General features: G+C 55.1%; 10 protein-coding genes across 10 annotated transcripts, besides 17 other annotated features; all 10 read left to right on the forward strand.

The window, feature by feature from the left end:
* The first annotated feature begins 465 nt into the window (after positions 1-465).
* Positions 466-529: a microsatellite.
* A 336-nt stretch (positions 530-865) lies between these two features.
* On the forward strand, positions 866-1,561 carry Tco025E_05174 (putative dynein heavy chain; the record flags this gene model as incomplete). The annotated part of the gene is made up of 1 exon (XM_029372075.1): positions 866-1,561. One exon carries the CDS (start codon positions 866-868, stop codon positions 1,559-1,561), a length of 696 nt encoding a protein of 231 aa, XP_029227801.1.
* Positions 1,562-2,390: 829 nt separating this feature from the next.
* Positions 2,391-2,413: a microsatellite.
* A 278-nt stretch (positions 2,414-2,691) lies between these two features.
* Positions 2,692-2,735: a microsatellite.
* Positions 2,736-2,881: 146 nt separating this feature from the next.
* On the forward strand, positions 2,882-3,325 carry Tco025E_05175 (vacuolar transporter chaperone; the record flags this gene model as incomplete). The annotated part of the gene is made up of 1 exon (XM_029372076.1): positions 2,882-3,325. One exon carries the CDS (start codon positions 2,882-2,884, stop codon positions 3,323-3,325), a length of 444 nt encoding a protein of 147 aa, XP_029227802.1.
* A 474-nt stretch (positions 3,326-3,799) lies between these two features.
* Tco025E_05176 (putative phosphatidylinositol 3-kinase) lies at positions 3,800-5,299 on the forward strand (the record flags this gene model as incomplete). The annotated part of the gene is made up of 1 exon (XM_029372077.1): positions 3,800-5,299. The coding sequence occupies one exon, from the start codon at positions 3,800-3,802 to the stop codon at positions 5,297-5,299; it is 1,500 nt and encodes a 499-aa protein (XP_029227803.1).
* A 79-nt stretch (positions 5,300-5,378) lies between these two features.
* Positions 5,379-5,385: a microsatellite.
* Positions 5,386-5,419: a microsatellite.
* Positions 5,420-5,728: 309 nt separating this feature from the next.
* Tco025E_05177 (uncharacterized protein) lies at positions 5,729-6,697 on the forward strand (the record flags this gene model as incomplete). Its single annotated transcript, XM_029372078.1, has 1 exon — positions 5,729-6,697. One exon carries the CDS (start codon positions 5,729-5,731, stop codon positions 6,695-6,697), a length of 969 nt encoding a protein of 322 aa, XP_029227804.1.
* A 177-nt stretch (positions 6,698-6,874) lies between these two features.
* Positions 6,875-6,901: a microsatellite.
* A 369-nt stretch (positions 6,902-7,270) lies between these two features.
* Positions 7,271-7,287: a microsatellite.
* A 3-nt stretch (positions 7,288-7,290) lies between these two features.
* Positions 7,291-11,751, forward strand: Tco025E_05178 (putative ubiquitin-protein ligase-like; the record flags this gene model as incomplete). Its single annotated transcript, XM_029372079.1, has 1 exon — positions 7,291-11,751. The coding sequence occupies one exon, from the start codon at positions 7,291-7,293 to the stop codon at positions 11,749-11,751; it is 4,461 nt and encodes a 1,486-aa protein (XP_029227805.1).
* A 327-nt stretch (positions 11,752-12,078) lies between these two features.
* Positions 12,079-12,109: a microsatellite.
* A 205-nt stretch (positions 12,110-12,314) lies between these two features.
* On the forward strand, positions 12,315-13,352 carry Tco025E_05179 (ADP/ATP translocase; the record flags this gene model as incomplete). Its single annotated transcript, XM_029372080.1, has 1 exon — positions 12,315-13,352. The coding sequence occupies one exon, from the start codon at positions 12,315-12,317 to the stop codon at positions 13,350-13,352; it is 1,038 nt and encodes a 345-aa protein (XP_029227806.1).
* A 172-nt stretch (positions 13,353-13,524) lies between these two features.
* Positions 13,525-13,571: a microsatellite.
* Positions 13,572-13,933: 362 nt separating this feature from the next.
* Positions 13,934-14,908, forward strand: Tco025E_05180 (ADP/ATP mitochondrial carrier protein; the record flags this gene model as incomplete). Its single annotated transcript, XM_029372081.1, has 1 exon — positions 13,934-14,908. One exon carries the CDS (start codon positions 13,934-13,936, stop codon positions 14,906-14,908), a length of 975 nt encoding a protein of 324 aa, XP_029227807.1.
* A 276-nt stretch (positions 14,909-15,184) lies between these two features.
* Positions 15,185-15,214: a microsatellite.
* Positions 15,215-15,807: 593 nt separating this feature from the next.
* On the forward strand, positions 15,808-18,765 carry Tco025E_05181 (RET1 protein; the record flags this gene model as incomplete). Its single annotated transcript, XM_029372082.1, has 1 exon — positions 15,808-18,765. One exon carries the CDS (start codon positions 15,808-15,810, stop codon positions 18,763-18,765), a length of 2,958 nt encoding a protein of 985 aa, XP_029227808.1.
* Positions 18,766-18,982: 217 nt separating this feature from the next.
* Positions 18,983-19,025: a microsatellite.
* Positions 19,026-19,185: 160 nt separating this feature from the next.
* Positions 19,186-19,686, forward strand: Tco025E_05182 (50S ribosomal protein L16; the record flags this gene model as incomplete). Its single annotated transcript, XM_029372083.1, has 1 exon — positions 19,186-19,686. The coding sequence occupies one exon, from the start codon at positions 19,186-19,188 to the stop codon at positions 19,684-19,686; it is 501 nt and encodes a 166-aa protein (XP_029227809.1).
* Positions 19,687-19,956: 270 nt separating this feature from the next.
* Positions 19,957-19,987: a microsatellite.
* Positions 19,988-20,034: 47 nt separating this feature from the next.
* Positions 20,035-20,060: a microsatellite.
* Positions 20,061-20,226: 166 nt separating this feature from the next.
* Positions 20,227-20,279: a sequence feature (A-rich).
* Positions 20,280-20,465: 186 nt separating this feature from the next.
* Positions 20,466-20,484: a microsatellite.
* Positions 20,485-20,589: 105 nt separating this feature from the next.
* Positions 20,590-21,585, forward strand: Tco025E_05183 (uncharacterized protein; the record flags this gene model as incomplete). Its single annotated transcript, XM_029372084.1, has 1 exon — positions 20,590-21,585. One exon carries the CDS (start codon positions 20,590-20,592, stop codon positions 21,583-21,585), a length of 996 nt encoding a protein of 331 aa, XP_029227810.1.
* Positions 21,586-21,758: 173 nt separating this feature from the next.
* Positions 21,759-21,797: a microsatellite.
* Positions 21,798-22,565: 768 nt separating this feature from the next.
* Positions 22,566-22,604: a microsatellite.
* The last annotated feature ends 60 nt before the right edge of the window (positions 22,605-22,664 follow it).

Consider the following 22,664-nt stretch of genomic DNA (forward strand, 5'->3'; position numbering starts at 1 on the left):
GTACCCTAGACGCCAAACCAAAAGCGATTATGGGGGAAAAATGATGAATTAAAAAAAACATACACAAGAACGCACCATATACAAATATATGTATACATTATCATGTTTTAGTTATATTTACACATGTCGGCTGTCAAATCCATTTTCCCCACGAAAACAAACCCCTCCCATCCACAAATAATCATTTTAAAAAAAACCGGAAGGAGACCACGACGGAAATCCATCGAAAAGCACCCCGGGACCTCCCGCGCCCCGGGCTAGAAAAAAAAACCGCAGCCGCCCCCCCGCCGCCAGGACCCGGCGGCTAACCCCGAACAGCCCGCGCCCCAGCGAAAGGAGTTGCGGCGACGAGCCGCGTCCGATGCCAGCGCCGCGACGCTTCGCCGCGATGAAAGACGCCACGGCCGGTTTGCGTCGCGGCGCTGACGCTCGGGGTGAAGGGGGGCTGCCGCATACGTGTAAACATGTGTGTGTGTGTGTGTGTGTGTGCCTTCGTGCACGTGTGGGTGTGTGTACATGTGCGGTGTGTCCCCTTCTTTCTTCCACGGGAGTGCCGTTAATTTTGGGCCCAGTGCGCGTTTCATTGGGAGGACTTATCTTTACCTCGTTTTTCGCATTGGCCGTGTATTTTATTCTCGTGTTGTTGTTGTTTTCCTTGTGTGGTGCTTTCAAGGAAGGATAGAACCGAAAACATAGGATTGCACTTGGGTTTCCAATGAAGGCCGCGTTCCTAGCACAGGTTAGAAACGACCTCTTGGAAGGGGCCTCTGAATTGGTACCTAAGCACGGCTTTTCACATCCATCTTTGTTTCCTCTCGTATTAAGTGCAATTCAAGAAAATGATGCGTATAAAGGGAAAGAAAATATGAGGAATATCGATTTTAACAAGCTATTCCCAAGGGGGTTTCCTGTCGCTTTAGTCGAGTATATTGTGGGAAATACGAATAAGGCGGTACATGTACGACTGGAAGAATGTTTTAATAAGAATGTTATTCTTGATTCTGTCGCTAGAAATAGTGCGCTTTATCGAGCAGGGCAATACAACACCCCCGGTGCGAAGAATGTGGTTGAAGAGGCAATGTTGGCAAAGATTAACGCCTTGGCTCCTTACATTAGTCACTGGCCTGAAGCAGTCGCATTGGAATGGAAGCCTACTAATGCGCCGTTTGCTGTGAAAAATTTGGCTGAATTTGTAGACACCACATGCTATTATGCTGAACGCATGGAAAACCTCGGGGCGGTCATTGCATCAGGAAACCTACTCCTTCAATCTCGTCTCGGTTATTCAGTAGATCACATTCCAGATAAAAGAGTGAAGGGAGATAGAGGAAATCAGTCAGAAACCGATGAGGAGCGGTTTTGGCGCAGTTTTTCTTCCTCAATTCCTCTGTCTAGTGGTCCTTATATGGGAGAGGGACTGCTTAGTTACGAATGGTATATGAAGCGAACAAAGGTTGCAACTGTGTTTAGTTTGGCGATGCTATCTTTTGTTGGGGAGGAAAAAGGTCAATACAGGGATACACGGGCAATGGTAAAATGTATTACCGAGCGATTATTTTAGCGATTTGCGGATACTAATTCTTTTTTTTTACTTTTATTTTCTCTAAATGTTGGAAATCAATCTATCTACTCGATTTTGATTTTTCCATTTACTTTATTCTCTGCTTGTCGTTGGTGTTGTTTGTTCCTTTGATGATACATTGTTTTTTGGTTATCTTGCCTTCGTATCGCCTTGTTCTTTATTTTATATTTCCTTTTTTTTATCCCTTCTATATTACTTTCTTTGTCTAGGCTACCTTAGGGCGCATATTGGAATGTTTAGAGGAAAAGGAGGCGTGGTAGATCGCTATGATTGAACATTGTTCTGGTTGTCATTACACCCCAATCTACAACATGGTGTTTCTTTAAACCTTTGATCGCTTTGAATTTTATGGTCCCGTTAAGGAGAAAATGTATTTCTAGTTTGAGCCGATTCTTACTTTCTCATCCGGATTGCCGGAGATATATTTCTTCATTTTGATAGAACGGTGCCGTATTGGAAGAGCTATCATGACAAAAGATGAGGATAAAAAGGCATAAAGCTCCAAAAAGATATACTCAAACTTGTGTTATTGTGTTTGTTATGAAAATAAAGAATCTAATATATATATACAAATGTATAGTTTAAGGTCTACGTATATAATCAATTGTCTCTTCTTAGTTTATATTCCCAATGCTTAAAGCGAAGCTCTGAATCTGCCATATATATATATTGCTTAACTGGAATATGTGGATCATACATGGGGTTAGAAACCTCGTGAATTTTTCTTCTTCTTCTATTGGAGTTCTCTCACTCTTTCGCAAGCTTTTGATACTTCTATTGTTTCCTTTTGCTATTGTCGGTGTTAACTTGTGTGTGTGTGTGTGTGTGAGTTCTGTTAATTATGCCACTATTTTTGTTATTATTGCGTTTGAACTAATTTGAGTGAAAAAAATATCTTTTTCTCCTCTTTTTCCTTGCTTCACTTTTAGTCATTCTATTTGTTCTTGTTGTTAATTTACTGCAAATATCTAATAGCAAGGGATTTTTTTTATGGGTCAAAATTTTTACTCCCCCCTCCTCCTCCTCCCTCCGTTTTTGTTGCCTTCTTGGTCGACAGTTGTTTTCCTGTGCCTAGATCATTCTTGTTTCTGCCGCCTCTCTGCGTGTCATTTTTTTATTTTATTTTTTACTATCGTTGGTTGTTGTTTTTTTTGGGGTTTTTGCGTGCTTCATCTTGTTTGCTTACTCATATGTAGGGAATATGGCTGATTTTTTGAAAAGGGATTATCAGTAATTTGCTGCGCCAGAAGCTCGGCAAAGCCATGGGCGGAAGGCGAGGCGGAAGGCGACGAAAAGTACATGAACCTGCAAGGCCCAGGTGGAAGGAATTTAACGGGGTCAGTTAATGACAAGCGTATCTGCGTTCCACAAAAAATTGACCCAAAAACATTCTTCGCCAATGAGAGAACGTTCCTCAAGTGGCTCTCTATTTCCGTTATGATTGGACTGATGTCCTTGACGTTACTGAACTTTGGCGACACATCGAGTACTGCCGCCGAGCTCGCCGGTTTGGTTCTATTACCTGTATCTATTATCTTTATGGTATACTCCTTAATTGTTTTCAGGGATCGTGCCAACAAAATATACATGCGAGAACCTATGCGGTACGACGATACTCGTGGTCCCACGATGCTTGTACTTGTTCTTGGTGCTGCGATGGTCATTGCAACTATATTTTCAATTCAGCGGCAGTACTACAAAGCGATTACGCCCACACTTCGTGGAGGAGCAAGTTTTGCTTAATTTAATTGTTAGTAGATGGTCCATGTTGCATAGGAAGTAAAAAATCTGCTTTTATGAAACGGACAAAGCTAGGATGTATCCCTTATTCTGGGTAAAATAGTGGCAAATTGGAATGCTCTCTTTTCGAAACGGAATGATAAAGAAAAGGAAGGAAAGGCGACAAACCAAAAAATGGCACGACAAATAGTCTTGCCGAAAAAAACGAAAAAGGACGCAGGAATGTAGTGCCGAAGGAGAATTCCGAAGCCCAAAGGAACAGCAAAGGGGCAAACGTGCTGTGACTTAGTTTTCACATAATTGTACTATGACTGTATATATTCCTTTGTGGTTGTGTGCACACTTGCATTTTGGGGCATTTCTGTGTACCTTTGAAGGAATCTTTCTTCCTGCCACTGTTGCCATTTGCTTCTTGCGACTGCTGTTAATAGTTGCAAAAAATTTTTTTTTGTTTTAGCGATGGTTTTTAGAAAAAGCATGTCTGGTGTGAGGGAACTCGCAGGATATAAGACTTTGACGAGTAAGGTTGTCAATTGTTTTACACACTGGCCATCACGTGAGTCATTTGCTTTGGATGTCGTTCTCTCCGACGCGTGCAAAAGAGTCAATGTTTCTGTTCCTTCGGCAGCGAAGGGGCTTGCCGGTCACAAGTGGTGGGAAAAACTCTGCAACGCGTGCGCAGATAAGCCTTCCAGCTCAAGTTATGGGAGGGCACTGCTGCGTCAGCGTCTTGTTCATGCACTGTCGGAGCGATTGGCGGTAGATGAAGTTTTTCGCTTAAATGGGCATGAAATTGAAAAAGAAAACATCGTTGAACCAATAGTTGTGATGGGTTTGCCTCGGTGTAATGGACATCAGGCGGCGCATGTTTTGTCTCGCTCAGGTCTTTTTTTGGCTTTTAAACAGAGCGATACTTTTGCGCCCTCGCTTCTTCTAGATGTGGAGCGGCGTGATGCGTTTGATCGCCAGTTTAAGTGGTTTGCCTCTGTTTTTCCTGATTTTCGCTGCGTACGAACAATGAATCCCGATCAAATTGACGACGATCTCACACTGCAGCTCATGTGTCCAGAGTCGTATGCATGGGGTCTTCTACACGGGCTCGACGAATATCTGTTGGAGTGTCTGCAGGAGGATCAGACACCGGTCTACCAACATCTTAGGCGCATGTGTCAGTTGTTTCAATGGTATAGACGCTGTGGGCACTTTTCAGAGTGTGTCTTGCGCGATATCAATCCTATTAATAATCCTATCGAAGAACAAAAATACGGTCCTAAATCCCCTCTATTACAAACACAGTGGCTTCTATTTTGTCCTTTTGCCATTTTGAACGTTGAGTCCCTTCATGATACATTTCCCGATATGAAATTAATTTGGGTACATCGTGCACTGTCACAGTGTCTCCCATCATTGTGTTCATCGCTGGCAATTCATAATAGCCTGTACACGGGAAAGTCGCCGAGTGATTCTCAGCTAGTGACATTGGGGGATAAAGTACTAGGTACTTTTGGCTCTGGAACGGAATATGCCATTGACTATCTTGCGGATTTTGATAAGACTCGGATGGTGCACTGGTCCAATCGAGATGTAAAGCGGCACACAACGCGGTTAGCAACAAAAACTTTGCAATATTTTGGAATTGACATTGATCGCTACCGTCGTATGCAGGTAATCAACGCTCAAACAGAGTATACAGAAGTCTTTCGACCTCTGCATGACTCACAGATGCCATATTTTGGTTTACACAATGGTATTATTAGCGAAGTTTTTGACAGTTATATTTACCAATTTGAAGAGTTTGCGTATGAAAAGAAATTTGGTGTTACGGTTGAGGATTACCAACCATTAGCGGCTCCTGCGGATCAGCAATCCCTTGGGTCCTTGAGGGTAAACGGCGGGGATCAGCCTTTCGTTCCGTCGTTTGCGGATGGTCAGCCAATGTCTGATCACTTTTTACAAGAGGGTAAAGGGTTTAAGTGACACGCTGAAGCGGGACTCTACCAGGTAAAGAGAGGGATTGCATTCTTATCTCGCTTCCAATTATCACAGAAGTATAGTGATTATTGTTATTTATTTATTATTATTATTATTTTTTTTTTTTGCTCTTGCGCAGTTTGTTGTTTTTGATGTCGTTGTACGCCTGTGACACTTTTCCCCCTTTTCTGGACCCTGTGGCTTAGCTGTGGCATGTATTTACTTCCAGTTGTTGCTTGTGCTTCGTGGTTAGGCGGGGTCGCGTTGTAATTCGATATCTGTGTCCCTGTTCTGAAGGGACTGCGGGAAACGCTGGTGAAAGAGATGCAATGAAGTTCATGCCTTTATTTACTACTTACTTCTCGGTTTTCTGGGTCCGAGAAGGAACAGAAGGAGTAACCGGGAAGCTGCACTTTGGCTCACTCTTTTTAAGGGATGACGGAGGGACGTTTCGAGACCGTTTACAACCTTCGTCCAAAAAACTGGGACGGACGTCGTCATTGGACCAATTGGCACCACCTCTACGACTGTGAAAAGGACCACCTGGAGCGCGAGAGCTGCCCATTTCATGACCTGCGTTCCGGGGGACAATTTCAGTATGAGCACGGGGGAGGCGGGGGCTTCCAGGCCCCTATTCTTCCAAACCTCCTCAACGATCGCCCGACTGGGGATAGAATGGACTTTGCGAAAGGACCTGGGACACAGATCGGCGGTCTTGGAGATATTCCGTTGGATGTGGAGGCCGGACGCCCGCTAAAGCACAATAAGCACCCGGGAAAAACGGTGTTGTACACCAAGAAAAACCCACTAAATCGTGGGCTCTTTTCCACTTACCCGTATATGCCCGATCCACCTGATGAGAAGGCCGCGACACGTGATGAGAGAATGGGCCAGGGTGGAATGAGGGCTGGCCGTGTCGATGGCTTTGGCCAGGCGCCAGAGTGGATATCGGATCCCTACAAGGACAAACCCGACCGAGGACGCATCCATCACTTAAAGGCAGGGCCACTACGTTACAGACCGGAGGATCGTCCGCCTTGGATGCCGGAAGGAGAACCTGAAAAGCGCAAAAAGCGCACATATGGGGCCTTTTATGCCGGTAAACCGTGCGGCATCATCAATGATATAGAGTGGATTCCCGACCCACGCATTGAAACCGGCGTCAAGAAGCACGCACGACCGTTCCGGACGTGGCACACACGAACGAAGTTCTCTATGCCGACGCATGCGCCGTGGTCCACGGGGAAAATCACGGCTGAACCTTATCGTGGGCCAAATTTAGATGTGACAACCGCCGGATTGCCCTCCCTAGACACTTACAAGAAGGTGAATATGACACAAACCATCGGCAAGGAGGCGGCGCTCGCCTCAATAACGGCACCGGAGCCCGCAAGGCTGAGGTGATGATTATATTGGTTCTGCTTGTTTTGGTATGTCTTTTCTTTTTGTTTGTTGAAGTTTCGTCGTTGGACAAGCATAGCGAGTGTAGTGCCACACTAAGAGACGAGTCGTAGAGCACAATTGAAAGGCAGATTTCGCCTTTCAACAGCTGCGGGGAGTAAAAGGGTCGGACCGTGAAGTACAAACACAGAAACACACACGCACACAGGCGTTTTCTGACTTATGCCCTTTTAACTTTTCAACCACTTTATCTTACACTGAGAAAGTGACCCATTGTTGCAATTTAACTATTAATGCCTAAATTGACGGAGTCTCTCTCTTCTTTCGTGTGTGTGTGTGGCTGTGGCTGTGGCTGTGGACGCGTACGTCAGTCGTTCTGTCTGAGGGCCTTTTGGCGCATTTTCATCGATGTATCATTGTTATTTATTATTATTACTTTTTTTTCTCGAAGGTCCCTCGTTGAGTCACGACTACCAGGCGCGCACACTTGAAATGTATTGAAGTATGTAATTATAGCCTTGACATCCCCGCATATTTTCTTTTTTCTTTTTTTTGTTATAGGTGTGCGACAACAGCAAAAAAAAAAAAAAAAAGTTATGTGTTTAGTTCACATTTCTTTGTTGTGGTGGGAGTATGTGGTTTCTGTTTTGTCTGCTCGCTGCGGTTACCTCAAGTCTTGGGTGTCTCTGCTAGCAATCTCTGCTCTTCCCCCTCACTTTGATCTTTGTTGTTCGCTTTCCTTGTTTCTTTCTTTCCTGCGTCTGGAGTCGCAAGAGGACCTCGTGCGGCCTGGGCTGAGCGTTCTTGTCTCCCGTCGCATGTCTCTTGGGTCGGTTTGTCGTCTGCGCGTGAGAAGCGCGTTAGCGGGGGCCGGGGGTGACACCTGCGGCTGCTGCCGGTACGCGCGCTTCAGCGCGGCCTCCGCTGGCGGGGTCTCCGGAGGCGCGGCGTCTCCCTCCACACCGAAGGCGGCGGCATCCGCTGCACCGCCGTCGCCCACCATTCCACGGCGATGGATCGGTGAGTTGGCCGCCCAGGTGCACGAAAAGCTCTGCCTAGACCACTGGCAGGCGGCCATGCGCCTTCTCTCAGCCTTCCCGCCGGCGCCGCAGGGCGCGGCGGCCGGGACTACTACACCCCGCACCTCGAGCTGCGAATCACTTATTGCTGAGTTGCTCTATCAAGGCCACGGGGAAAGCGCCTTTGCCGTCTGGCGCATTGCCTCTCCACGTTTCAATTTTGCCCCCTCGCCGACGACGATGGTGCGGTTTGCGGTTTACACTTTGCTTGTGGATCGCAAGCCCCAGGAGGCCCTCGATCTTGTGGCAATGGCGACCCTGCCAGCGGAGGACGCAGCCGCCGCCGGGCCGCCGCCGGAACACTTTGCGTTATGGACGACGGTTGTTGCGGCGCTTGCCTCCTTCGACGACGCGACGGGCTCGCGGAATCGCATTGTTCAGGTGGAAGGAGAAGTGGAAACCGCCTTCGTAGGTCTGCTGCGCTTGTCACTCCAGCCGCTGCGGCAAGGAGAGACGCGGTTGGGCGTGGAAAGGCTGCAGCTTGGCCTACACGCTCTCGTGTCCCTGGTGTTGCGTGACGGCGGAAGCGAGGCACTGCAATCCCTTTGCTCCACAGCGTCCTTCGTGCTGCGTGACGCTCCTTCGCTTGACTCCCTCCTTCGCGTCGTGAAGCTTCTTTGCATGGAACCGGTTGAGTGCAAGTCGCCTGCTTTCGTCTTCGCTGACGTGCCTTTTCTGGTTGCCCGCGTTCTTCCACTGCCGTTGGTGTGTGCATCCGAAGCGTCCGCCCCGCTGCTGTCGGGGCTAGAGGTGTACAGGAGTTTCTTTATTGGCATGGATGGGCCTCGACCCTCGGACGGCGGAAACGCATCTTTTCCTTTTATTACCGCCACGAACGCTGCTGTGCACACAACGGTGGGAGATGTGCTGTTACGTCGGCTTCTGCAACTGAATGTTGAGCCGTCCTTGCTTCTTTGCTCCGTAGTTTTGCACGACATTAACACGACCAGCACGTCTCTCACGACGCGGCTGCTGGAATTGTCTCTCAGTCGTGATTTATGTGACACGCTATGCCACAGTTTTGGGCGGCAGTTTGTTTCTGTTGCGAAAAGGCTGGTTCAGGAGGCCTCCTTGCGTGGGGCCCGGCCTATGCCTCTGCTGGGGTTTGTCTCACGGGCAGTTGGTCCGTTTCTAAGGACGGATGTGCGGCACTACGAGGCAGCGCCACACACCGCCGTGAATGGCAGTTGCATTGGTAGAAGCATTATTTTTTATATTGCTTTGCTCGCCAACTTGGTGGCGGAGGTGCCGACGGCCGAGGTGACGGAGTGGCGGCGTTTTTTGGCTCACGTGACGCGTAAAGTCGTGAAAGGCACGGACCACGGCTGTCGCGCGGCCATCTCCCAGGAGCTACGGCTACAGCTCCATCTGCGGTGGTGGCTGCCGGAGTTGTTGACGCTGGTGGATCCCACACGTGACTGTCTGTTGTCTGCGGCACTGCAGCATGCCGTTCCCCCAAGCTCGCTAACTGAGTGGGACCAAACGCTGAGCGCAGTGCTGCGCACGCTGCACAGAAAAGAACACGGCAATATGGGCGGCAGCAGACTGTGCTGGGCGTCCTTCGGCAGCGCGGCTGTGCAGGACGAGCTCAACGCCGGCGAGGTCGCGGAGTGCTCGCATGGTGTTCACCGGCTGCTTGTACGCCGCCTCGTCCGCTGGGAGTGGCTTTTGAAAGCCCTTTGGGAGTTCACCCGTGACACCTGTCAAGCTGGTCGTCACAGCACGTGGAAGCGTCTGCTGGACGTCTGCGCCGAGACGCTAAGTCGCTGCAGGGTGTATCACCGCCACGACATCGCGAAGGAGCTCATAGAAACCCTGCTTCTCCCCGCCGCGCCTTTCCTGCCGCCGGCCGCAGAGCCGTCTACCAAAGGCACTTGGTGTGGCGCGACCCTCATTGGCCTGCTCATCCGTGGGCCAAGTGAAATTTGCGTGACAGACGGTACACTTATGGAGCCACGCTGGCGCCTTGTGGACGAGGTGTCCCGTTGGATGCCTGTCTCGCAAGGGTGGGACTGCATGCGAGACTTGCAGGCGTTGTTGCCGCGTGGCCCACACGACGCGGCGCACCGCTTTCTGTCCCTAGAGCACCTTATAATTGATCTCTCAAGCGGCGAGGGGAGGGATGCGGTGCCTGGCGCCGGTGAACGGGGGCGGGTGGGTAAGGTTTTTGAATGGTACGAGGAGGCCTGCCGCGGCGACCTCTCGCTGCGAACGCCACAGCTGCTTCTTCCACTTGCGCGAGCCATGCGTCGGGCCTCGCTTCCGGAGTCGGTAAGTGAACTGGTGAGGAACACGTTTTGCGATATTCGACGCGAGTTTCAGGCCCCGCAGCCTGCCTCGACGTCACGGCTGCTGTTGGAGGCGTTACTCTTTTATTCTGCGCAGCTTGGCTTGGCCACAGCCCGAACGCGGCTTGGTGTGGGCGCAGACGCCCTGGTGGAGCTCTCCCCCGCCGCCTATGCCGGCGCCAGGGGCATGGTCGCCGCCTTTGCGGAGACGTACATTCTTACCTTGTGGCAGCACGACTGTTTTCCTGCTCTGGACGCGATATTACTGAAGCCGGCCGCCCAGAATGCGGAGCCGACTGAGTCGCCATCGTCATCAGCGGCTGTTCCAAAGGCCATCATCTGCGAAGACTATTTTGTCTCGGCCGAGATTGCCTATCTTTTACCAGCGGCAGAGCGTGAGGCGTTGCGGTTGTTTTTGCTCCTGGCCTTTGCACAACGCTGCGATAGTTTCTTGTATACATCCGCCTTGGGGCGACTTCCTCGAAGCAAAACCGATGCTGCAAAAGTGGCCGCGTTTGTGGATCGCCTTGTAGCACAAGAGCCCTCTCTCTTCGCCGCGCTAGGCGCTGTCGCACAGCGTGTGGCGCAGGGGAAGTGGCGCTTAAGTGAGGCCTGTGCCTCCGTTGCCGCCTCGCATGCGAAGGCTGAGGCGAAGCAAGAGGCGGTCGACAGCAGAGGCAGGGGCAGAAATGAGGTGCGTACCATCCGGGACCTGAATCGTTGCATTGATAACTGCGATTGGGTGACCGCGTTGCAGGCGACTCCGCACGTCCTTATCGACCCCCTCCACGTTGCGCGCAAAGCGCTGCTCGCGTGTGAAAAGGCTCCAAAAGGGATGGCCTGGCAAGGCGCAATGAGCATTTTTGCCAACTCGGAGCACGCGTGGAAGCAGCAGTCATCGGAAAATTCCCTGGGGCCATGGCAGGCGGCGGAATCGTTTCGTTTTCGTGCTTCCATTGGGATTCAGGAATGCGGGCGTATAATGATGATTTTGGCGGATGCCAGGCGCTGGCGCGAGGCACTGCAGGTATTTGAACTGCTTGGTCCCAGCGGAATGGACGGCTTCACCTTTTCCCAGGCCTGTTTCGCTCTCAGTGCCGGTAGCCACCCAGAATTGGCCATAGACTTGTGGGCGACGTGGCGGGCGCATGTCGGTGACACCGTGGAACCGACGGCGCAGATGTGCGGGCACTTTCTGCGGTGCGGCGTGGCGGGCAACACAGCGGTGGCAGACGCGGCGTGTGTGCTGCTAAAGCTGGCCCTCCACGCACACGCGTGCCCGGAAGTGAGGAGAAACGCGGCAGGTCCGTCCTCGTCGGCGGCGGCTTGTACGCCAGGGACGGCTCTTCCGCTCTCTCTGGAGGAGGGGGAGGACACAATCATCGCTCTCCTCCGCGATCGCTGGCACGAGAGTTGGCAGGAGGCACTGCGGGTGGCCCTCGTGAGTGAAAGACCCCGCATCATTCACGCCGTTGCCCGGAACTCGCCCAGCAACTACCACGTGTACGAGGCCGTTGTGCAGCAGGCCACGCGAGACCGTCGACGCCTGTCGCTGGAGGAGAGATGCACAATTGCGGGGCACTTGGACCTGAAGACCGCGTTCGCTGCAAAAGGCAGCTCCGTGGGCGGCGGCGAGGACCGTGCCGCGCGTGTGCTGCAGGAACTCTTGGGCGACGAAGATGAGGATTAAACGGTCGCGGTTGAAAGGCATCCATGCATGTTTCAAATGCACGCGTGCGGATATTCACAGATCTGTTTACACCTAACTACCATATTGCATAAAAAAAACAGTGGGGGGCGGGAGAGGGAATGCACGTTTCAACAAAGAAAAATTTACGTATGCCTCATTTCCAAACATCACTGCTTACATCAGGAAGCATCGTAGTTCATTACACACATGCATGGATGCGTACACAAATATATGGTTGATTTTCTTTCTATGGTCTATCAGTTATTGTTGGTGTTGGTGTTGGTGTTTTTTTTCTTTTGCCTTTTTTTTGCTGTTTAGCCTCTGCGCGTGTGCGTGCGTGTGTTTGTTTGTGTGTATGAAGCGGGGGGTACTCACCAGCGTTTGCAGCATCATATTGTGTGTATTTTTTTTGTTCATTTGCCTTGTCTTTGTCGTTGCTGCTGTTCGATGCCGTTTTTCTTTTTTCCCCTCAATATTACTTTGTTTTTTCGGGGGGGGGGGGAAACTCTCTTGTGTTCTGTGCGTCTGCTACTGCTGTGGTTCGAGGGGAGGGTTCATGGTAGATGTCCAGTGAAGCGGCAATGGAGGAGCAGCATAGGGCGTATCGCCCCGATGACCCGGAGTTCTACCTGCAGGAGACGGGGCAGCTGAGCCCTGGCGCCGAGTTGGCCAGCGTGCTGGGGGCTATTGTGTTCAGCGCTGGCCGCCTTGTCGCCCTGAACTGCCTGTGGGCGCCGGTGAATCGGCTCTACCTGCTGCAGTGTGCGGAGGGGGGACTTGTTGAGGGTGGGCGGCTCCCACACGGCGGGTTTGGCGGGATTCAGGGCTGTGTCCATTACATACTGAAGAAGGAGGGAGCCCTGGGCTTCTTCCGCGGCGGCCTCACGGACACGGTGTTGTCGATGCCGGCGTACCTCGTCCGGGTCACCGCAGTCCTCTGCACGCTGTGGCTGCAGCAGCGGTTGGCGGCTGCCTCCTGGACTGCAGCGGTCTTGCTCGGGGTGGCCGCACCGGGGCTACGCGTGCTGCTTACGGCGCCCATTGCGGGGGCCAAGAACACGCTGCTCTGTAACTACGCCGCCGACATCGTCGCACCCAGCGGCGGCGCGGCGGCAGTGAACGCAGAAGCGAAAGAGGAAGAGGCGTACTTGTACTGCTCGGCGGGGGAGGCGGCGGCGGCTGTGCGCAAGTGCTGGGGTTGGAAAGGGATTTTATTCAGGGGGTTGGACGTGGACATCGCCGCCGTCTACGCACAGAGCCTGACGTTGCAGCTGATAGGACGGTTTCTTGCGCCCAGCCTCGACCAACTCATTGGGGAACAGACCCAGCGGCCTTGGCGGCAAGCTGCTGCGGCGGTCACCGCCACCATTGGTGTGCGTTTCATCTGCAGCTTCTTATTTCAGCCCTTTCAGGTCATACGCGTGCGCATGACCCTGCTCACGACCCGCGCGAAGCAGAAACCGAGGCGAAGTCGCTGGTTCTGGCACTACGCCCGAGATATGCTGCATCAGGACGGCATTACCGCCTTCTGGGCCGGTTTTCGCATGCGTTTCCTGCTTGATGTGGCCAGCATTCTCTTTGGCACCCTCGTAGGGTATTGAGGCGCCCAAAAAAAAAAACGCATGCGCAACCTAGCATGTTTTCCCTGGCCATCGGTTTTTGAGTTCGCCATTATTATTCTCGTATGTTTGTTTGTTTGTTTTTACCAAACACACAGCCATTGTGTCTCTGTGCGTGTTTTCGGGGCGTTTGCTGTTTCTAGGAGCTGCCTACGTGTGAGCCTATGTGTGTGTATATATATATGTGTGTCTGTGTGTATGGCTGCCAAGGGGAGAGGGGGCGGTTGCACAGAAGGCGCGGGAGAAACCCAAGAAGAAGGCGGGGCGTGTGAGTGTGAAGCGGAAAACGAGTATTGCATGAATAGTTGTTACTAATAAAACGAACGCGTCTCTGGGGGGGGGGAGGTGCAAATTGTGTGGCTCGCAGAGCTTTTGCGTTGGCCATTTTTATACACCTATTTATTGCTGTCTGCGTGTTTGCTTTGGTTTGGTTGCGCCTTGACCGCTCCTGCTCGTATTGCCCGTGTTGCTGTCGCTTTGGCGCACAGAAGCTAGCGGACGGTCAGTGAGAGAGGGAGAAAAGGGAAGAAGCAGGAGAAACTAAGAAACGAAAAGAAGAAAGAATGGAAGAGAGCCAGCCCTACGGTTATGCGCCGTCGTCAGGCGAGGTGATGATCGACATGGCCGCGTCTCTCTTTGGGGTCGTTTTGCAGCGCGCTGTCATGGCGCCGTCGTACCGCGTCACCGTCCTGGCGGCTGTGGAGGGGGAGCTGGTGCGCGAGGGGCGGCTGCCGCCCACCGGGTTCGGCGGCATCGTTGGCTGCGTGCGGCGCGTCTACGCGAAGGAGGGCCTCAGGGCCTTCTTCCGCGGGTTCCTGACGGACGCCGTTCTCGCCGTGCCGTCCGCGGTCATGGAGGAGGTGAGCTCGTCGCTGGTGTCAGGGGCGTTGGGGGCGGTGCTGCCCTACGATAGCGTGGAGCGCATGCCGGTGTGGGTCTACGTCTCCCTCTCGCTCGCCTCCACCTCGGCAGCGGTGCTTCTGGCCACGCCGGTGACGGGGATTCACAACACCATCGTGACCAACTACGTGGGCGACATCGTCGCGCCCCACGCCGCGGCCGGGAAGGCGGAGAAGGACGCCCAGCAAGAGGCGACGGCGGAGGAGCGTGAGGAGGCCGCGGAAGAGTCGTACAAGTACAAGTCCGCGACGCAGGCGGCGGCGAGCATCCGCAAGCGCTGCGGATTTCGTGGGTTTTACTACGGTGTTGGGCTGGACGCGATGGCTGTGTTTGCGTACCGCGGCACGTACTATTACGGACTGCAGCTTCTTCCGGCTGTGGTGCAGGAGCAGTACCCGTACGCCGTCGCGCGCGTTTTGGCCGTTGTGGCCGGATGCCTCACGCAGCCGTTTGAAGTCGTCACTCGACGCATGCAGCTCACCGCGTCCTCGGAGAAGGGGAGGTACAGGAGCATGGTGGACTGCGCCCGCACGATTGTGGCGGAGGAGGGCTACATCGGACTCTGGGCGGGCCTGCGGGCGCGGTTGCTGGTGACGTGCGTTGGGATGGCCGTTGTTGAGCTGCGCCGTTTTCTTTGAACTGCGGCCGCAGCAACGACGGCGAGAAACGACGTGTGCGGAGGGGCGCGCGAGCGACGGGGAGAGAAATGTGACTCGGACTCGGTGAGGGTAAGTAAGCAAGCAAGGAAAAGAGGAGGGCAGGAAGGGAAAAGCAGGTGAAGGGTGTGAGGGGAGGCGAAATGCGGTGTCTTTGATCCCTGTACATTTCCTTTCCGGGGGGCCTGTAGCCGTTAAGAAGAACGGGGCGGGGGAGGGGAAGGGAGCTGCGCCGCGGACGGCGCCAACGGTGCGTGCGTGTGTGTGTGTGTGTATGTGTGTGTGTGTAACGAAGGCGCTGCTGCGAAGAGGAGGAAAGGAATAGAGGGAGCGGGGGCGGCTGGGGCACGAGACGTGGGGCTGCCGCCATTTTATCCCCGTATTTTTTTTTTCGTCTTATGCTCTCGCCTCCTTCTTTTGGCGCCTTCAAAGAGAAAGTTGTCCTCCTCCTCTCCGCTTCACCCTCTTCTGCCTCTGGCGGGACGTTGGAGGCACCCGGTCGGCCTCCGCTTCCTCCTCCTCCGCACTGTACGCGCATTTTTCTCTTCTTGTTGTTGTGTTGTCCTTCGCCTCGTGTTTGGCGTGTACCGCGACCCGGTTGCCTGCCGCTCCCTCTTTCTCCCCCTCTATCTCGCTGTGCAGCTGCGCGCGCGTTCGTGCACGTTGACGCCCCGTCCGTCTCTGAGGTCACCCGCCACAGTCAGTCTCTCCTCTTCATTTTCATTTCCTCTTCTTTTTCATCGCCTCTTGCCCGCGGCGTCACACCCGCACCCGCGTCTGCCTCCGTGCGTGGGACGCCGCCTGGTGAAGTGCAAACGCGTGCGCAGGGGAGGCGGGCGGTCCAGCGACGAAGCGTGAGGGAAGTAGGGGAGAAGGGAGCCATGGTGAGCAAGTACCGTCGTCTGCTCCAGCATGACGCCCGTGGGGAGAATGACCAGGAAGACGGGGAGGGTGAAGATGTGAAGCAGAAGCAGCAGCAGATGAATTGCCGTTTGCAGAGGACCTCAGTGCGGAGCTGTGTTGCTGCTGCTGCTGGGGAGGAGGAGGAAGAGGAGGACGGCATTGCCCTAGACAACGTGCATGAGGAAGCTGCAACGAAGAGGGAAGGAGGAGGCAAAAAAATGAAGTCTGCAGACGCAGCAGATGCTGCCACAGGCGCGGCTGACTCCGCGGCTCGCCGGTTTGGAAGAGGGCCAAAGGAGGGGGATCGTGCGGGGATCGCAGCGGGGGATGCTGAAGAGGCCGCGCGGGGGCACACCGCGCCAGGGGGGCGTGACACGAGGGATCGTCCCCGTAATACCACTAATAATGATAATGAGGCTGTGGAGGACGGCGAAGGCGAAAGAGAGGAAGAGGAGGGAGAAGAGGCTGAAGCCATAGAGCACGAAGAAGCAGAAGAGGAGGAGGAGGAGGAGGAGGAGGAGGATGCCGAGGAAGCTGCAATGACGGGGAGTAGTGGTCCGCGGTTTTATTCGTGCGACGCCTGCCCGCATGCCGTCTTCACCACACACGCCGCCCTGCTCTCCCACGCGGAGGAGCGGCACGCGGAGCTTGTGCCTGATCACGCGCGCCTGCACCGCCTCGCCGAGAAGGTGAGTAAGGTGTGGGCGCGGGCTCTCAAGGCACGCCGCGATGCTATTGCACTGTGGGGGAAAAAGGTTTTTGTGGTCGCCGCCCAACGTGATGCGGGGGAGGCTAAAATGCAGGAGGCCCACCGAGCCCGTGCGCAGTTGGAGACAGTCGTGCGTCGCTGGCACGAAAAGGCGCGCGTCTTTATCTTTGGCAGCTCCGTCGCGATGGGGGTGTGGGACGGCATGGCGGACATCGACTTTGCCGTGGTGGATGTGGAGGCCCTGGACGCCGGCAACTGGCCGCCTCTCGAGAAGAACGCTGTGCGCTCCATCACGGAGCTGCTGCGACGCGCGGGGTTTTCGTTTGTCAACCTTGAGCCCATTAGCCACGCGCGGGTGCCGATCATCAAGCACCACGCATCTTCGCCAATCCTCACCGTGGCGCGCAAGGACGCCGAGGACGTCGTGGCTCGGAGTGTGCGGTTTGTCCTAAACGCCCCCGCCTCCAGAGAGGATCGTGTGATGTTGGAGGGAAGCGTGCGGGACGCCGTGGGGCCCGCGGGGGTGCAGCAGGTGTGGTGGAATCGCACGGGGGATGTAATGTCCATGACGCTGGACAGCACCACGACGGCCATTCGGGCGGCGGTGTGCTCGCCCGCCTTCGTGACACCCGCCCTGCGTGCCAAAGTGCAGCCGGTGCACGACGAATGCCGGCCGGAGTTGTACAACGTTGACTTTGACCTCAGCTTTCGCGCGTTTGGCATTCGCAACTCCAACCTGTTGCGCCAGTACCTGCTGAGTCACCCGTGCGCCCGCCCCGGGGCCATTGTGCTGAAGGACTGGAGCAAGACCAGCGGGGTCAACAACTCCGTCAACGGGTACTTTACGAGCTACGCGGTCAATATTATGTGGATTTACTACCTCATCCAGAAAAACTACGTCCCCTACGTGGATCCGCTTGACATCTCGGCGTCGTTGGTGAATGAAACGAACTTTGACCCCAAGTACACCCCCATGCTGGACCCGGCACTCACCCCGGACGAGCTAAACGTCTTGTACGAAAACGCCGGCAACATGTTGGTGGGGTTTTTCTACTTCTACTCCTTTGAGTTTGACTGGGAGCACCACGTCATCTCGCTCAATCGCCCCGGCGTCACGACGAAAAAGATGCTCGGGTGGCACGTGGAGGATGTCGTGCCGCCCATGTCCTCCTCACTGGGCGGCGGCGTCAATAGCCTCAATGGCGGGGCGAGCGGCGGCGGTGTCGCCGCCGCCAAGCGACACCCCACGCGGTACGAGCTGTGCATCGAGGACCCGTACGAGGAAAACCTGAACCTGGGTCGCCACATTGGCATCACAAAGTCGCTGCGGGTGCGTACGGAGCTCTACCGTGGGCTCCTCTCGCTGTTAAAGGACGGGGAGAAGGAGTCCTGCGTCTTTGCCTCGACAGACCTGGCCAACGCCGCGGACGCCGCGGGGCCGCTCTCCTCGAAGCTCCCGGTGCGGGCGCTGTTTAGGCTCATGGCGCTGACAACGCAGGCCATCGCGGTGTCCAAGCGCCTGTCGAGTGGGCGTGTCACGAGCAGCGAGCTTGCTGGCGACGGCGCCACGCGTGGGACGACACCCGACGCGTCGACCGCGTCCTCAGCGCCGGCCTCGGCGGGCGTCCCCGAGAAGCAGCTGGAGAAGATATTTCTTGAACAGGCGGCGTTGGAGTACCAACTCACGCGCAAGGTGTGGAACTGGCATCAACTCATCCACCGCCTGGGGTACAAGATCCACCGTGGCCATGTGGTGCCGCGGCGGGAGTTGGGGGTGCGCTGCTTCGCCAAGCGAGACGGCGAGGAGCCGAAAAGTGACACACAAAGCGGCAGGAATCCGGCGGCACGAGGGCGGGATTTGACGGAGAGCATTTTGCGCGACCTCAGTCGCGGCTTCATGACGCTTACGCCGGAGTGGGTGGCGTGGTCCACCCCCTGGGCGAGCCAACATCTGCGCGGCTACAGTCGACTGACGGCCACCGCAGATGCACCCGTTTCTGCGGGCGCATCCGCCTCCCCGTGGGCTGAGGCGGCGGCATCAGGTGGAGAGCCTGCGGTGGGGCCCCTGCGAGGGACGCGGCGTAATGCATTTCCCATGATACGAAGGACGCTGCCACTGCCCATGCCAAGGGAAAGGACGACGGCGGAACGCGTGGCGTCCGCAGTTGCGCATCTGTGTCGTGGTGTCAAACGCGCCTTGCCGTCAACATTGACTCGACCGAGGTAGTGATGCATTGTTTCCTTTTTTGTTTCCACCCCACCACCCTGCTTTTAAAGGTACAATTTCCGAGTCTTCACAGTATTGGTGTATACGAGGGACTGGTGTGAGCCGCCTTCCTGCTTCGCTAGGCGTGGTGCATGCACGCATGCATATATTTATTTGCTGGAAGGAAAAGATATATTATATCGAGTAGATGCGTGTGCTCTCAAACGCAGAGTCATGGATTCTTTTTTTTATTATTATTCTTATTTATTTTTGTCCTTTTTTTCCCCCCCCTCCCTCTCTGTCGTTGAGGTTTTGCATTTTGACTGTCAACTACCTCTCCCGTTGCCACTCGCCTTCGGCGGTTGTGTCGTGCCGCGCTGCGCAGGGGGAGGGGATTTTTAGCGGTGGGAGGAGGCTCAGCGGCGGGGGGCGCAGGCGACGATGTCCCTCTTTCGGCGCGACGCGGTTCTCCGCGCGTACCACTACGTGCACCCCAAGTCCGGCAGGCCCATCCGCCAGTTCCGCCGCTACGGCGACCCGCGGTTTATCAACAACGAGGCGGCGCTCATCAGGGGGCAGTGGGGCCTCGTCACCGCCGACTTTGGGATGGTCACGCAGTCGCAGCTTGAGAACGCGCGACTGGCGATGCTGCGCCGCCTCCCGCGTGGCGGGTTTACGCTGACGATGCACACCGACTACGAGGAGTTTCCCGTCGTGAAGAAGAGCCCGGAGAGCCGAATGGGGGCGGGCAAGGCAAACATCCACCACTTTGCGTTCAAGTTCACGACGGGGATCCCGCTGTTTGAGATTTCGGCGGTCTCCTCGCGCCGCCTCAACCAGGCGGAGGCGGAGGGCATCTTTTTGGCCGGCAGGGCGTTTATTCCGCTGCAGACCGTCGTCGTGCCGCAGGGCCGCGTCGACGAGTACCACGTCTTCAGGTAGAGCGGCAGGAGGGGGGGGGTGGCAGTGCGTTGTTGCAGTTGCAGCCCGCGCCCCCACCCCTAAGAGAGAGCGAGAAATGTTAGGGGAGTTGCGGTGGTGCAAGTGCCCGCAAGTCACACTGCCACGAAGGAAGGCGGCAGGCGGGGGATTTGATGCCGAGGCCGCTACGCAGACGCTTTTGCAGGTCTTGTTTTCTTTTTACTTGACTGCCTTCTTTGCTTGCAGCGGCCCTTTTCTCACGCGGCATATATTATATACATACATATGTAATCTCTCTGTCTGTGTGTGTGTGTGTTTGTGTCTCCCTTCTTTTTTTTCTCCTGGGCGTGCTTGTGTTTGCCGCCGCAGCTCTCTCTCTCTCTCTCTCTATCCCTTCCTTCCTTTCTTCCCTTGCGCGTGTCCCTCTGCCCGTGTGCTTCTGCGTCTGCCTCACCCCGGGAACCGCCAGCAACACTAACGAGGAGAGTAACTTGTGAAGTTCACGCTCACCCACACGCCTAACACACTCGCGCACGGTAAAGGGAGCGAGTCGAATCCGCGAGTAACAGAAACAGCAAGCAACAAAAGAGGAAATAAGAAGAAGAAAAGAAAAAACACAGGGCACGCCTGCACCCGCCTTTGCTGTGGCGGCGGAAAAAGCGAGAGGGAGAGGGCGAGAAGCAGCAGCGGGGTGAGGGGGAGACGAAGGGCCCAAGGCGGAGTGCGCGAAGTCATTCGGGCATACGCACACGAGGAAGAAGAAAAGCAGGCAGGTTAGGGAAGCACACACACACACGCACATATATATATATATATATACCCGCGCACAGTTGGCTGTATATATTACAGGGCAGGGAGGAGAGGTGGAGGAGGAAGAAAAGAAAACCGCGGCGAGAGGCAAAGGCGCACACGCACAGGCACGGCATGCCTTTTGGACGGTCCGATTCCTTCACGGAGGGCAGCATAAATAACAATAACACCTACAGTCCCGGCAAAGGCGTGCAGAATAAAATGGACGGCGTCACCACCACTTCCGCCAGAAATGGGTCGCAAAGCCCACCAACGTCATCGTCGCATCACGGCCTGGTCGATGACAGTCCCGACCAGCGGAGCCTGGAGCTGATGAATGCGATGACGCCAAGCGTGGGCACGCCTCGTTTTGGGCAGAACGGCATTGTCAACATGGGCGACTGGAACTTGTCCCCCACCAGCCTTTCAATTCCGCTAAATTGCGCCACCCCACCGCCCGCGGCAAGGTTAGGACGCACCACGTCGGCGCTTTCTTCGTCGTTGCAGCGGTATTGCCATGATCCGTACTCGCTGAGTGGGTCCCAGCGTCTCAGTCCGCAGTCGAATCCTATGAGCCACGCCGCGTCGCCGCCGGAGTGTGCCATTCCATCACTCTCGCTTAGCCACCTTCACGACGATGTGACGGGGCCGCTGCCCATCGTGACAGTTATGGCGGCTGTGCCAAAGGAGCGAAACGAGACCCGTGGACGGCGCAAGGGGCGCAACGGCGACCACTCGCGCAACAGCAAGGTGCTGGCCGACGTCCCACCCCCGCGGGTCATGCGGTACCTGCCGCCGCCGCCTCCAGGCATAGACAACGTCACCTCCCGCATACTCTCGCTGGAGGATCTACACCCCATCGCAAAGCGGTGGTACGACCGAACGATTGCGGCTGAGGCTAGCTACAGTCAGCGTCTTTCTGCCTCTGTTTGGCTGCCACCGTTTGTGCCAATGACGCAGCAGCGACCCCTTATTGCGACAGGGCATGCGCTTTTGTGCCCACGTGTAGAACATTACCAGAACAGCTTTTGGCAGTGGCTGGCCGACGCAGAGCGGTGGTGGGAGAGCGCCGTGCGTCCACACACGGGGATTTCGCTACCCCTGCCACCTCCATACCTCTTTGGTGCATGAAAGCAGATGGGAATAGATAAGTAAATATATATTTCTGCATGTCTCCGGGCCGATGTGGTGGCTTGAGTGCAGTGGCTGGCAGCTGTGTGGGGGCGAGGAGCAAATGGCGGCGAAGCGGGGTGCGGTGGAAGTGTTGGCGGTGGACTACAGGGAAGGCAAAGGACTCACCGGCCAAAAGAACAACAAAACAGAAACACAAACAAAAACAAAAAATGAAGGCACGAGAGGAAGCAGCTGTGGTGGACGCGCCGACGCCACCCATTCGTCTGCCTTCGCTCCGTTATCTCTTTCTTTGTTGCGTGAGCGTGCGTGCGTGCGTTGTGTGGCTTGTGGCTGAGTAGCGGAGGCTGACGGACCTTCTGCTTCTGCCGCTGTGCTCGTTTCACACGGCACGGCGGCGGGCTGGGCGTAGTAGCGGCGAGGACGCAGCGACGATGTCGAGTGGGGCGGGCAGGGGACGCGGGTGGGCGGGGGGTAAGAATGAAACCTCTAAGAAGGGCGAGAACTACTTTTCTTTTAGAAGAAAAAAAGAAGAAGAGGGAGAGTAAATAAACCCATGAAAAAAGTCAAGAAGAGATGAAAGAACACCGCGGGCATACATGATTACATCTGCAAGGGCGTGACGCGCGGGGTGGGAAGCGGCACGACGAGGGGCAGCAAACGATCAGCTGGCGAGAAGGACGAAGAGAATCGGAGGAGCAAAGGAGAACAAAAAAAAATTGGGGGTGGGGGGATGACAACAAACACGGCGCAGTCCTTTGGTTGTTTACATGCACCGGACTGCGCGCATGGATGCGAGATGGGCGGCGGACGCGGCGGTGCTCACGGGGGAGGCATGGGGCGCAGTTGTCCGCAGTGCGTGGTCTCTGGCCCAGCGGACCGGCCACGCGACGGCGGGAGTGGTTGAGCGCAAGTGCATGTGTTCTCACGCGTGGGCACAGCCGCAGGCCTACTTCCTCGCATTACCCGCCCTCGTTACTTCTCACTCTCCCTCTCTCTCCCTCTCTGTCTCTGTCTCTGCGTCTTTGCGTGCCTTCCACGCAGCGGCGGCGCCCACGAAGAAGCGATAATGATTACAA

This window comes from Trypanosoma conorhini (assembly GCF_003719485.1).
Source record: "Trypanosoma conorhini strain 025E chromosome Unknown Tco_14.4_contig_00291, whole genome shotgun sequence".
Classification (NCBI taxonomy): Eukaryota; Euglenozoa; class Kinetoplastea; order Trypanosomatida; family Trypanosomatidae; genus Trypanosoma; species Trypanosoma conorhini.